General features: G+C 37.9%; 1 protein-coding gene across 4 annotated transcripts in view; it reads left to right on the top strand.

The window, feature by feature from the left end:
• Nucleotides 1–14975, top strand: part of CDK14 (cyclin dependent kinase 14) — a 710477-nt gene that overhangs the window by 351969 nt on the left and 343533 nt on the right. For all 4 annotated transcript variants that reach the window (XM_056118543.1, XM_056118544.1, XM_056118546.1 and 1 more), the window contains one exon: nucleotides 6547–6609. In XM_056118543.1, the coding sequence (XP_055974518.1) occupies nucleotides 6547–6609 (63 nt within the window). The remainder of the gene's footprint in view (nucleotides 1–6546; nucleotides 6610–14975) is intronic.

Raw genomic sequence — 14975 nt, forward strand, 5'->3', positions numbered from 1 at the left:
CCTGGATATTAATCTGTTGTCAGATGGGTATTGGGTAAATATTCTTTCCCATTCTGTAGGCTCTTTCTGTATTTTGGTCACTGTTTTTTTTGAAATGCAGAAGCTTCTTAGTCTGATGTCGTCCCATTTGTCCCATTGAAAAGAAGTTACCTCCTTTTATTCAAGAGAGCACAGTGTTTTAGAATCATCGAATGCAGAAATACTATGTTATTCTGTAGAACTACAATACTGTACCTCCAGGAGATTTCTGTATCTTTCTTTACATCTCCAACATTTTTATTTTGAACACATTATTTAAAATGAAGAAAAATTATTTATACTTTAGGAATTTCATAAAATAATTAAATTATATTAGTATACATTTGATTTATGAATTATACCCTAGAATATTTAAACTACTTAGATTCTTAACTTATTGGTATGTGAATATCTGCATTCTTTTTATCTGGAAGAATGGTTTGCCAACAGTACTAGTGTCTCAGAAATGCTATACTATCTGTCTACCCTCAGTGCCAGAAGCCAAATAGCAGTTTTTTTGTTTTAATGGAAAAGATCTTTCAGGTTGCTGGTTTTACCTGATGGGAATGTGGTTTCAAATGCTTCCTCTTCCAGTCACCAGCCGCAGGCTGCCCATGCATTTTAGATTTAGAAATGACAGCTGAAACTAATTAGGGTGAATTATGGGATAGCTAGCCCACATATAAGTTTATTATGACTAAAGAAGAGAAGAGAATACATTATATGTAAAAAAAGAGACTAATTTAATTAGGAAAAAAATGACAGCACTGTGATTACTGTGGGTGGATCTTTGTGTGGTATAAATATTGTCTGTGATAAATACCTCCTCAGGTAATATATGTATGTTTCACTGGAAAAATTTCAAATATTTTCTAAATGACTTACAACCAGGTAAAAACAAAATAACATTGAAATCGGTTTTAAAATATGTAAAATGAGTTTTTGCAGGAGTAGAGAGAAATATTTGAGAATATTCTTTAGATAATAATGCAAAGAATAGATTGGAAGACTGTATTGACTGTATTGTCATATTGTTTTCTTTGGAGCTCAATCACAATAATCTAAGCACAGTTGCAGAGTTCTAGTTAGAATTTCTAATTTAGAGGGAGAGATAGCACATTTGTACTTGTTCCCCAGTGTCTTAGTTTTGTCATTAGAATGGGGAATTTCAACACATTATCATTAAACCTAATTTATGTTTGATAAATTCTGTAAGTTTTTTTAATCCAAGTTTTTGTTTTGTTTTTAATATTTGTGCCACACCCAGTGGTGCTCAGGGATTACTCCTGCCTGGTTCCACACTCAGGAATCACTCCTTGTAGTGCTCAGGGGACCACATAGAATGCTGAGGATCAAATCTAGGTTTGCCACATTCAAGGCAAGTACCCTTCCCACTGGACTACTGCTCTGGCTCCTGATCCATTTTTTTAAAAAATAAACCTGTTAGGTCAGGGTTGTCACTCAGTGGTAGAGCATATTTTGCTTATATGAGGTCTTGGATTCAGTCCCTAGCACACTCCCCCACTCCCCCTGCCAACCCCTAAGGAACCCTCCATTGTAGAGTATATAATGGATACAAATTTCCTCACTAAAGCATGTTAAATGACTGCAATTTTGTTTTAAATGAAAAGTTGATTAGTGTTTATGTTTTTTTTCTCACTAATATTTATAAAGTGTTGGCATTCACAAAATTGAATTTTTACTAACTACGATGTAGGAATAGCACAGCAAGCAGGATGTTTGCCTTGCACGCAGCCAACCTGGGTTCGATTCCTTCGCCTCTCTTGGAGAGCCTGACAAGCTACCAAGAGTATCCCTCCCGCACGTCAAAGCCTGGCAAGCTCCTCATGGTGTATTCGATATGCCAGAAACAGTAACAAGTTTCACAATCTGTTGTGAGACGTTACTTGTGCCCTCTCGAGCATATCGATGAACAATGGTAGGACAGTGCTACAGTACTATGTGGGAACAAGTAGAAGAGTACTTTAAAGCTTAACTCCCCCCAAAATACAAATTTTATGTCAATTTAAACCACACGCATGGACCTTATCAGGTGCACCTTGGATACTAGCTAACTGCTTAGTAATTTAATGCTATAATTCTTACAACAATGTAGACTGATTAAAGAAGCTATTAGAGCTATAGAAAAAGGACATTGATTGCCACAGAAGTAGAAGCTCAACTTCAATAAGTTTACTTCAGTGGACTTCGGCAATAATAATTCCACAGTGAATTGCATTGGCTTTAACCACCAACCATTGGAAAAGATTAAAAACTAAAATGATACCAAAGCTCACAGTTACCCTCCAAGTGTGTTTCCTGTTAAAATACCAGTAGCCTGTCCAATATGGAATGTGATAGTGAATATGACATTAGACACTGGCAATGTGAATATCACAAGTAAACATTTGCCACCTGGCTGCCCAACACCAACAGTTGTTATAGGTGTCATTAATTTGGGAATGTGGTGGGGTAACACTATGGAAATAATATGTCATGCACTCTTGATTGGATCTCTTGCCAATCAAAGTACTACACAAGGTTCTTTGTAGTGAATCACTTATCTGGAAGAGATTGGATTGTCTAGAAACAAATTGGGATGAAGACCAGGGAGCTTCTTAAACAGTCAAATATAAGTCAGGGGAAGAAACTGTATTTTTATAATTTTCATATTGTAGTTCTAATATTTTATGTTTATGTATTTTTGTGCTTCAGTTTGCATGGCTTTTCAACTAGGTCCTTAATATATTCTATCCATAAAAAACAGCTTTCACTTTTTGTATTTTAAGATATTATTATTTAAGGTAAAAAATATAACTGAATATTTCTATTTAAATATAAAATGAACCTTAAAAGTGAAGGAAAGAAGTTTCTTTAATGTAAAGAAGTTCAAAATTATTTTTATTATCTTTTGGAATCTTTCTATATTCTGAGTGTTTGAAATAGGTTTTTTTTAATATTGTAAAAATTACATCAAACTTGAATACACTGACTCTGTCAAAATGAAAACTTAAATGAAACGGAAGTAAGGGATTCTCTGTTTAACATATCTTCAAAATGAGGATTTCTGTTAGATATATCCCAATGGAAAGACTACCTTATTTTTAGTCTAGATGTCTGAAATAGAACTGTACTATTTTCAGTGTCACATTTTGGCAGAGCTTCTGAAGAACATCAAAATTAGCTGACAACTACTGTGGACAGCATACTTAATGTTATAGGAGAACTGGAACAAATTCATGCATTAGAGAAGGGGCTTTATTTGAATTTGAGCTTGATGAGAAAAGTATAGTCTGAAAGCCAGTGCTTACGCAAGGAATCATTTCGTTGAGGAATTTGATGTCTCTTTAATGAAAGAGCTAGTCTCTTTAATGAATGAATAAAGAATTGTTGAAAAATAATTTCATGGATAATTCACTGATTCAGTGCCAGGTACTGAGTCGTACTTCTTGCATGTAAGTCATATACTACAGCAATAAAGTATATCCCTGGCCTCATAAAGAAATTTGCTTAAAGTTTAGAGTTGCTCAGAGAAAGAATCTATAAGAGAGAGACATAGGAATAAAAAGTTTAAAACAAGTTTTTAAAAAGCTTTTTTAAGAAGGAAGGTCTTAGAGAATGGATCTTACTGATGTGTGGGTTTTGTTTTGTTTTGCGGGCCACACCTGGTGGTGCTCAGGGGTTACTCCTGACTCTGCACTCAGGAATCAATCCTCTCAGCTTGGAGTATCACATGGGATGCTAGGGATCAAATCCAGGTTAGTTCCGTGCAAGGCAAGTACCCTATCTGCTGTACTATTGCTCCACTCCACTTATTTTTTCTAGAAATATTTTTCTTCTGTGTTTTTTCGGGGGGGGGAGTGTAATTTATTTTATTTTGGGGGACCACACCTGGCTGTGCTCAGGGATCATTCCCAGAGGTGCTCAGGGAATCATATTTGGTGCTGGAGATGAAACCCAGGTATGCTGCATGCAAGGCAAGTGGCTTACTGCTATATTATCTCTTCTGCCCAGAAAGAGATAATGAATAGATTAGTTTAATTTGTTTATGATAATCTGCATAGTTCAGTTTACAAATTGTGTGTTTGTAGTGTGTTAGAAAATTCCTACACTTTGGGCCAGAGCAATAATATAGGAGTTAAGGTGCTTGCCATACAATTCCAGTGACAGCTGGCTCAAGTTTCTAGTACCACGTATGGTCCCTTATGCACGGAGCCAGAAATAGCCCCTGTAAACCCCTGGTTGTGCCCCAATCCCTTCCAAAATAACTAAATAAAAATATCTCCAGTTACAGCGGCGTCATTTTTTCTCATTGTTAGTCATTATTATTTCTTGGCAAAAATCCTCATGTAAAACTTTTCAAACTTTTTTAAAACTAATAAAAGGCTAGTTTTATTAGACTTTTCAGAGAAGCTTGTATAACTGATCAAATCTGTTGGCTTTTTGATTTACTAATTAATTTTTATTACCTACATTAAATCCTTCTTTTGGTTACAATTTATCTTTGAATCTCTGTGTTTAGTATTTGTTGCTTCTTTCATTTTCAGCAATTCATTTTCATGTTCATATTAGTAGATTTAAAGGTGTAAGTGTTTCTGTCCATAATCTTTGACTTTCCATTTCTTTCTAATGCAGGAATCTTAAGTGTCATTACTTCAAAGTCATTGAAACACTTTAGACATTAAGGGGCCAGGATGTATGTCTTGCATATGCATTGCCTTTGGTCAATCCCAGCACCAAGTGTGCCCCAGAGCCACAGTGGCTATATTCTGGAGGCCCCAATAACTGTCAGGTGTGTTTCCAGTGACCCTGGAACTGAGGGCCCTTGTATAGACTGGTGGAGCGCAGTAGGCCTAGTATCTCCAGGAGCACCCCCTAGTTACCTGGATACCTGAATACTGACTTAGTGCCCCCCTCCCCCGCCACCCAATTTATATTTTTCAATTTTTTTTTTTTTAGGTCTGGAATTTGGCTCCATGGCAAAGCTTATGCCTTGGACGTAGGAGGCTCCGATTCAATCCCAGATACTACTAACAAAAAGTGTGGGCTCTTTTAATTTCCAAAAAGATAGATTTTCCTGCTTTACTTTTTTCCTCATTCCCTTAACTGTTCCTGCAGCCATTGCATTTAAGACCCTCTTGAGAGGGGAAAAACAAACAAACAAAAAGACACTTCGCTGGAATTGCAACTGACCACTTTCTTTTTAGTCTAAAATAATTCTTTGTACTTTTTGAAAGAATCCTGCTGTATTAATTTGGCACTTTTAATAAAATCTTGCCTGAAATTTTTGACAAACCAACTTCAGAGCACAATGACATAGGATACTTTCGTTTTGTTCCTCAGATGGTACTTAAGTTGCGTGCTGATGAATCATAGCATCAGAGTAACAATTCTGCCTGCAGAGCAAAATAAAATGCAGTCATTGATAACTGCATTCCAATTATTATCTGGAGCATAACAAGTTAATGGTACTACAGTGTCAGCACAAAAATAATTATATGTCTTAGAGTTAATGAATTAGAATATATGTTGATGTTACTTCTATGGAGCTGAGGCAAGAATACCTAATATATTTTCTGCTTCCTGGAAACTTTTTGGGTTCTTTACTTTTCTGGAGTCTAATACATTGCCAGATTTTATGAGAATGACTGTTTCAAAAGCATGCACAATGTCTGGAGAGAGCTCACCAGATTGAACATCATACTTTGAGTGGAGGTCTAGGTCCAAACCCCAGCCCCTTGAAAATGAGTGTGTTTGTTTGTCTGTTTGAGAAGTTGCACCTCACAGTGCTTTGAGATCACTTTTGGATTGTTTACTCCTTCAGTATCATGTAGTGTTGGGAATCTGACTTGGGGCTCCAACATGTACCACTGTGAGTATCCATCCTATGAATTCTTTGAGCCATCTCATGTCCTTGAAAGATATGTTCTAATGATATAGTTGGGAACTTTTAAAATAAATCTAATTATTAATATGATGAGAATGATATATTTGCAGTACTTTCTTCTTAATAACATAATTGGACAGCAGTAGAGTTCATGACCTGTATGTGTGAGACCCTTTGTTCCATTCCTGGCATCATACAAACACTCAAATATTACTAATTAGCCTACATTTTGACTTGAAATATGCAATATAATTGTCATTAAATTGTTTAGTTGTGTATGTTTTGGGCACATATGTGTATGTTCATTGTCATTAATGTACATATTTTTAGTTGAAGCATTTTGATTTTATAACATATGTATATTCAATGAGAGGGAATTAAGCACTTAACATATTACAAACATAATTTTTTATATTACACTGATACATTTAACATAAAACAGAGCCTGGAGGTAAAGATGATGTTTCAGTTGTGGCTAAAATAAAGGGCAGAGGAGCATACAACTGCATATACTAAAAGTCCTAACCAATTGTCTTATATTTACTTTCTTCAGAAGGTGATGGTGACTTTGAAGCAAAAAAAATACTGATTAGTCATCTTATAGCCAGAGATATGTTAATACATTTTCTTTTTTTTTCTAGCACACTGATTTATGTCAGTACATGGACAAGCACCCTGGAGGGCTGCATCCAGATAATGTGAAGGTAGGAAAAGACCTTTCTTAATCAAAGATTAGCATGCATCACATGTGGTTTTCGAGCCAAAGTCTAATCTCTCTACAGTGACTTAATTTTTTGCCTAAAGAGAATATTAAATTTAACCATAGTCATGCCTTTATTTAATGACTGGAAACCATGTTTTAACATTAATTTACTGGAGTATTATTGGGTAGTCCTTATCTCACTTTTTTCTTTATGGAAAAACATTTGACTATAATAAACGAATTCACTGGAATTTTATTATAAAACTATTTTAGTAGGGACAGTTGAAGTGCTCATTGCTTTCAGTATTAAATATTGTATGATCCAGTACTATAATAGTGAATTTACGGCACCTGTTTTATAATCTTGTATACAGTTGATCAACATGGTTCTGGTTTCTGTTCTCTTTAATAGCTTTTAACTAAAAATTGGATTACTATACATCAATATAACTTTTTCTCTGAATTCGCAAACATTATTGGGAATGGTCCCCAGATTTTTGGTTCAAACAAGGAGATTCTTCTTAGGAATATATTGGGTAGTTTGAAGATACCAAAGTTATATCTCAATGCTTAATTCCGTGCTCATATTTGTAATTCATGTGACTGTGTTTTACTGATTATAAAAATCAATTTATAACTATAGATATTCTATCTGAAGTAAAATTTTTTGGCTCCAATTATTCCTATTAATTATCTACACCTTTAATTGCAAAATGCCTTTATTTTCTTGTATCCTTTCCCTTTGCTCGTCAAGGTATATATGTACATAGGGTATTTTGTATGACTTTTTAAATTGATTCTTTTTGTCTTGTAAAATAATATTATGTAATATTATTTACTTTTTTCACGTAAAACATATCATGTGTAGCCTTTTAAATCAACCATTATTATGTACTTCAGTCTTTCTCATAGTTATGGTAATATACATTATGAGTAGTCATCATTTTTAACCTTATTAATAGGTCTTTGGGTATTACCAGACTGTGCTACAATGACTGATTCTAGAGTCACTAATTTTATAAAATCTTTTCACACTTATTTGAATAGCTAGATATCTCCTTGATTTGTAAAGGGTCTTACTTTATTCAAAATGAGATGTGATCTAAATATAAGTGAATTTCACTAGAATATTTAGGGTTGTAAATTATAGAATTTTGTTTATCTAGCATTGAGTAAAGCCAGTAATTTAAATTTTTCCTGTAGTGATAAGTAAAAAGGCATGCCATTACATTTTCTTGCCTGATAATAACAAATCATTGTTTCCAAATATATCTTAACGATTAATAATTAAATTATTTTCTATTCTTTATGTAGTGTCCTATTTTCTTTTCCTTAATAAATTTGAAGTGCTTTGTAACATTAGTAGTGTTGATAAGATCTTGGATAGTGGTCAGTTACACTGTTGAATTTTAGGGTGAAGAAACTGAAAAATATTGTTTTATAAACATAAAACAAATATGGTACTTATACTCATGTTGATTTTTTCATTTATTTTCCCTTTTTTAAAACATTTTCCAACATTTTTACTTTTCGGTTGACTTACTTTTTAGTGCTAGACTCAAGGAAGTAGTCTTAATAGGTGAAGAGATTTGTTTTATTATTCTGTCAGAGAGCTGGAGCGATAGCACAGTGGGTAAGGCATTTGCCTTACACGTAGCTAACATAGCTGACCCAAGTTCGATTCCTCCGCCCCTCTCAGAGAGCCCGGCAAGCTACGAGAGTTTCGCACCTGCACGGCAAAGCCTGGCAAGCACCCCGTGATGTATTTTATATGCCAAACACAGTAACAAGTCTCACAATGTTACTGGGCCCGCTGGAGCAAATCCATGAACAACGGAAGGACCGTGACTTGTGACTTGTATTCTGTCAGAGGGAATTGCCCATATCTGGTTGTGTTCATTGCTTACTACTGACTCTTTGCTCAGGGATCACTTCTGGCAGTGCTCCTGGGATAATATGTGACACTGAGATTTGACTGGGTAGTTTGCATGTTTTCTCATTTTCTATATGTTTCCATCTGTGGAGTCATAGCCATGCTCTATGGAATATCACCACACTATCTCTTCACGTAGGATCATAGGAAGATCAGAAGAAAGGAGCTCTCCATACTGAGACTGAGCTAACTCCCATGTTCTTACATGGTTTGACCGCACAGCCTGCATGCAGCCCATTTGTCTCTCGTAGCTGGAGCGATAGCACAGCGGTAGGGCGTTTGCCTTGCATGCAGCCAACATGGCTGACCCAAGTTTAATTCCTCCGCCCCTCTCGGAGAGCCCGACAACCTACCGAGAGTATCTTGCCCGCACGGCAGAGCCTGGCAAGCTACCCGTGACGTATTCGATATGCCAAACACAGTAACAACAAGTCTCATGATGGAGACGTTACTGGGTCCGCTCGAGCAAATCGATGAACAACAGGAGGACAGTGACAGTGACAGTGACAGCCTTACAGCATAGTGATACGCCACAGAGCATGGCTATGACTTTACAGATGAAAGAATATAGAAAATGGGAAAACACAAAAACTAGAGCATGCCCTGTGATGCTTTAAAAGTAGGTGTCAGACATGTCTCAGGATAGAAAACTGATTGTTTCTTTGGTTTCCTTGTCATTGATTTCTGCTCTAAGTTTTTTTTTTTTTTTTTTTTTTTTTTTTTTTTTTTTTTTTTTTTTTATTAGTGAAACAACATGAGGTACAGTTATAGATTTACAAATTTTGTGCTTGGATCTCGGTCATACCACGATCAAATACCCATCCCTCCACCAGTGCCCATTTTCCACCACCAGGATAATATCCCTCCCCCCCATCCTCCCATCCCCCCATCCCCCCCTGCCACTGTGGCAGGGCATTCCCCCCTGTTCTCTCTCTCCTCCTGGGCGCTGTGATCAGCCAAAGAGGCATTGAGTGGCGAACATGTTCAGTCCAGTCTACTTTCAACCTGCATCTCCCCTCCTGGGAGGATCCTCCAAACACCCTCCACTTGGCGTTCCCCTCTCCATCTGAATTGTCCTTTCCCCTAGAATGCCCAGCTGGCCTCTAAGTTATGGAGTAATTCTCCTGGTGTTGTGGGTATTAATCTCATATTTTATTATTTTATATCCCCCAGATGAATGCTATCTTTCTATGTCTATCCCTCTCTTTCTGACTCATTTCGCTTAGCATGATACTTTCCATATTGTACCACTTGTATGTAAAGTTCGTGATTTCATCTCTTTTAAGAGCCACATAGTACTCCATTGTGTAGATGTACCAAAGTTTCTTTAACCAGTCATCTGTTCTTGGGCACTCAGGTCTCTTCCAGTTTCTGGCTACTGTAAAGAGTGCTGCAATGAACAAACAAGTGCAGATGTCCCTTCGGCTACACGTTTTTGCCTCTCTGGGATATATTCCCAGGAGTGGTATCGCTGGGTCAAATGGGAGCTCAATTTCTAATTTTTTGAGGAACGTCCATACTGTTTTCCAGAAGGGCTGAACCAGTGGACATTCCCACCAACAGTGAAGGAGTGTCCCTTTCTCGCCACATCCGCGCCAGCAACGGTTGCTTTTGTTCTTTTGAATGTGGGCCAGTCTCTGAGGTGTGAGATGATATCTCATTGTGGTTTTGATCTGCATCTCCCTGATGATTAATGATGTAGAGCATTTTCTCATGTGCTTTTTTGCCATTCGGATTTCTTCTTTGAGAAAGTTTCTGTTCATTTCATTGCCCCATTTTTTGATGGGGTTGGATGTTTTCTTCTTGTGGAGTTCTACCAGTATTTTGTATATCCTTGATATCAACCCCTTGTCAGATGTGTATTCGGCGAATATTCTTTCCCATTCTGTAGGCTGTCTTTGTATTTTGGTCACTGTTTCTTTGGAGGTACAGAAGCTTCTTAGTTTAAGATAGTCCCATTTATCTATCTCTGTTTTCACTTGCTCAGCCAGTGGCGTGTCATCTTTGAACATACCATTAGCCTCAATGTCATGGAGGGTTTTGCCAACTTTGTCTTCAATGTATCTTATGGTTTCTGGTCTGATATTGAGGTCTTTAATCCATTTTGATCTTACCTTTGTACATGGTGTTAGGCAGAATTCTGAGCCCATTTTTTTGCATGTAGCCGTCCAGTGATGCCAGCACAATTTGTTAAAGAGGCTTTCCTTACTCCACTTCACATTTCTTGCACCTTTATCAAAGATTAGATGATCATATGATTGGGGGGTGATGTCAGTGTATTCAACTCTGTTCCATTGGTCTGCAGTTCTGCCTTTGTTCCAGTACCATGCTGTTTTGATTATTACCGCTTTGTAGTAAAGTTTGAAGTTCGGGAGGTTGATTCCTCCCATTTTCTTTTTCCCAAGAATTGCTTTAGCTATTCGTGGGGGTTTATTATTCCATATAAATTTCAGGAGTGTTTTCTCCATTTCTTTGAAGAATGTCATGGGTATCCTTATAGGGATTGCACTGAATTTGTACAGTGCTTTCGGTAGTATTGCCATTTTGACAATGTTAAGTCTTCCGACCCATGAGCAGGGGATGTCTTTCCATTTCCTCATGTCCTCTTTTATTTCCTGAAGTAGCGTTTTGTAGTTTTCTTTGTACAGGTCCTTTACTTCCTTAGTTAAGCTGATTCCTAGGTACTTGATTTTCTGGGGCACAATTGTGAACGGGATTGTTTTTTTCATGATGCTTTCTTCTCTCTCACTGTTTGCATATAGGAAAGCCATGGACTTTTGTGTATTGATTTTATAACCTGCAACTTTACTATACAAGTCTATTGTTTCTAGGAGTTTTTTGGTGGAGGTTATTGGGTTCTCTAAGTATAGTATCATATCATCTGCGAATAGTGAGAGCTTTATTTCTTCCTTTCCTACCTGAATGCCCTTAATGTCTTTTTCTTGCCTAATTGCTATTGCAAGTACTTCCAGTACTATATTGAACAGCAGTGGAGAGAGTGGGCATCCTTGTCTCGTCCCTGATCTTAGAGGGAAGGCTCTCAGTTTTTCCCCATTGAGGATGATGCTTGCTGTAGGCTTGTGGTAGATGGCTTTAACTATGTTGAGGAAAGTCCCCTCTATGCCCATTTTGGCTAGGGTTTTCATCATAAAGGGGTGCTGGATCTTGTCAAATGCTTTCTCTGCGTCTATTGATATGATCATATGCTTTTTATCTTTTCTTTTGTTGATATGATGGATTATGTTGATTGATTTCCGAATGTTGAACCATCCTTGCATCCCTGGGATGAATCCTACTTGGTCATGGTGTATGATCTTTTTGATGAGTAGTTGGATTCTATTTGCTAGTAGTTTGTTGAGGATCTTTGCATCTGTGTTCATCAGGGATATCGGCCTGTAGTTCTCTTTCTTTGTGTTATCTCTGTCTGCTTTTGGTATCAGTGTGATATTTGCTTCATAGAAACTGTTCGGAAGTGTATTTGATATTTCAATTTCATGGAAAAGCTTAAAGAGGATTGGGAGTAAGTCTTCTTTAAAGATTTGGAAGAATTCACTGGTGAATCCATCCGGGCCAGGGCTTTTGTGCTTGGGGAGACTTTTTATTACCATTTCAATTTCCTTGATGGTGATAGGTCTGTTCAGGTATTCCAGGTCTTCTTGGTTCAGCCTTGGGAGTCTGTAGGAGTCTAGGAATTTATCCATTTCCTCGAGGTTTTGATGTTCTGTGGCATAAAGCTTTTCAAAGTACTCCCTGAAGATCCTTTGAATTTCTGTAGTTTCTGTTGTAATGACCCCCTTTTCATTTCTGATTCGGTTTATTAGGGTTTTCTCTCTCCCTTTCTTTGTGAGTTTTGCTAGGGGCTTATCGATTTTGTTAATTTTCTCAAAGAACCAGCTCTTGGTTTCATTGATCTTTCGGATTGTTTTCTGGGTTTCCATCTCGTTAATCTCTGCTCTGAGTTTTATTATTTCCTTCCTCCTGTTAGGGTTGTGCTCCTTTTGTTGGTCCTTCTCCAAGTTCTTAAGCTGTGAGGTTAGTTTATTTATGTGGGCTCGCTCCTCCTTCCTGAGGAATGCTTGTAGAGCTATAAACTTTCCTCTTAAGACTGCTTTTGCTGTGTCCCATAGGTTTTGGTAACTCGTGTCCTTGTTTTCATTCGTTTCTAGGAATCTTTTGATTTCCTCTTTAATTTCCTGTCTAAGCCACTCGTTGTTTAATAGCGCACTGTTTAATTTCCATGTGTTTAATTTAGTTTTCTGTTTTTGTGTGTGATTTACTTCTAATTTCAGCGCATTATGGTCTGAGAAGATTGTTGATACAATCTCTATCTTCTTAATTTTTTGGAGGCATGTTTTGTGGCTCAGCATGTGGTCTATCTTGGAGAATGTTCCATGTACGCTTGAGAAGAATGTGTATTGAGCTTTTTGTGGATGAAGTGTCCTGTATATATCTACTAAGCCCCTTTCTTCCATTGTTTCCCTCAGATGAAGTATGTCCTTGCTAAGCTTGAGTCTGGTTGATCTATCAAGAGGTGACAAAGCGGTGTTGAGGTCTCCCACTAGTATTGTGTTGCTATCGATTTCTTTTTCCAAATCTATGAGTAGTTGTTTTAAGTACTTTGCTGGTCTCTCATTAGGTGCATATACATTTATTATTGTAAGTTCTTCCTGTTGTACAGATCCTTTGGTCAATAGGAAATGACCTTCACTGTCTCTTATGACCTTCTTCACTCTGAAATCGATGTGGTCTGATATTAGGATAGCTACCCCAGCTTTTTTCTGGGAGCTGTTTGCCTGTAGGATTGTTTTCCAGCCTTTGACTCTGAGTCTGTGTTTGCTTTGACTATTGAGATGTGTTTCTTGCAGGCAGCAGAATGTTGGGTTCAATTTTCTAATCCATCCTGCCACTCTATGTCTCTTAATTGGTGCGTTTAGCCCATTGACATTGAGAGAGATTATTGTTATGGGATTTTGTCCCATTGTTCTGTTGAAATTTGGTGTATTTGAGAGGTCTGTCTTGCCTTAAAGTAGCCCATTTAGTTGTACTCGTAACCATGGTTTTGAGTCTATGAAGTTCCTGAGCTGCTGTTTGTCCGTGAAACTGTGTGTTGTTCCTTCTATTATGAATGAGAGTCTCGCTGGGTAAAGTATTTTTGGAGAAGCATTTATTTCATTGAGTTTTTTCACTATGTCCCACCACTGTTTTCGGGCCCTGAGGGTTTCATCAGAAAAATCAGCAGTGAATTTTAAGGATGCTCCTTTGTAAGAGATTTCTTTCTTCGATCTTGCTGCTTTCAGAATTTTGTCTCTGTCTAAAGTTTTGGTCATTTTGATCAGGATGTGTCTTGGGGTATTTTTATTCGGATTTCTTCTAGCCGGTACCCTTCGGGCCTCCTGGATGTGGTCACAAGTTTTCTTCAGCTCTGGAAACGCTGTAGCAATGATTTCTTTGACAGTTTCTTCTTCGTCAAGGTTTTCTTCCCGTCCCTCTGGGACTCCAATAATTCTTATGTTACCCCTCTTGGCTTCATCACGATCTTCTCTTGCCATCTGTTCTCGAACTGTGAGTCTCTTTTCCATTTTCTGCTCTTTTCTGACAAGACTCTGAACTTGATCTTCGAGCTCACTGATTCTGTTCTCAGCCGCTGTTACTCTGCTGCTGAGGCCTTCCACTGAGGTTTTCAATTCGGCTACCAGGTTTTTCAGGTCCGACATTTCCGATTGCATTTTCCTCATTTCTGCCTTCAAATCCTCTTGTCTTTTATTGGCATTGGTTTCCATTGTTTCTTTTAGTTCCCTAAGCATCCTGAGTAGCTCCATTCTGAATTCCTTGTCAGAGAGGTTGTCTAATGCTATAGTACTGTTGGTGTCGTCTGGGCTAGCCTCGTGAATAAGAAAGTTTGGTGGGCTTTTGCGTTGCTTTACCATTGTGACCAGTGTGGTTTGGTCCTTCACACTCGCTGCTACTGTTCTAGTTGAGTGAGGAGAGGCTGCCAGGAGCCGTTCCGCTTTGTTGCTGGTAGATGCGCCTCTTTTACCTTTCTGAGTCTGACCTTCTTCTCAATCAGGCGTTGTTCTTTGTTTTATAACTGACATTGAGTGAAACTTTTGGAGGCGTTACTATTTACTACTGAACTTGTATAGCTATTTTCCAACTGAACTTTTGTTGGAAATGGAGTAGGCGAGTGGGATTTTGTTGAATTGTAGTAGAAGAGGGGAGGAATTTTGTTTGGTATTAGGTAACAAATTGATGAAAAGGATGAAAGGATGCAGGTCCAAGTTGATTGAAGTGAGTGATATACCTGCGGCCGCGTTAGCGGCCGCCCGCCAGGAAGCAGGCCACGCCCACTTTTAGGCCACGCCCCCTTCTTAGAGGCCACGCCCCTACACAATCCCAGGCCACTCCCTCCCAGGATCCTGGGATCCCCGCTGTCC

This window comes from Sorex fumeus, unplaced genomic scaffold, assembly GCF_029834395.1.
Source record: "Sorex fumeus unplaced genomic scaffold, SorFum_2.1 ptg000037l, whole genome shotgun sequence".
Classification (NCBI taxonomy): Eukaryota; Metazoa; Chordata; class Mammalia; order Eulipotyphla; family Soricidae; genus Sorex; species Sorex fumeus.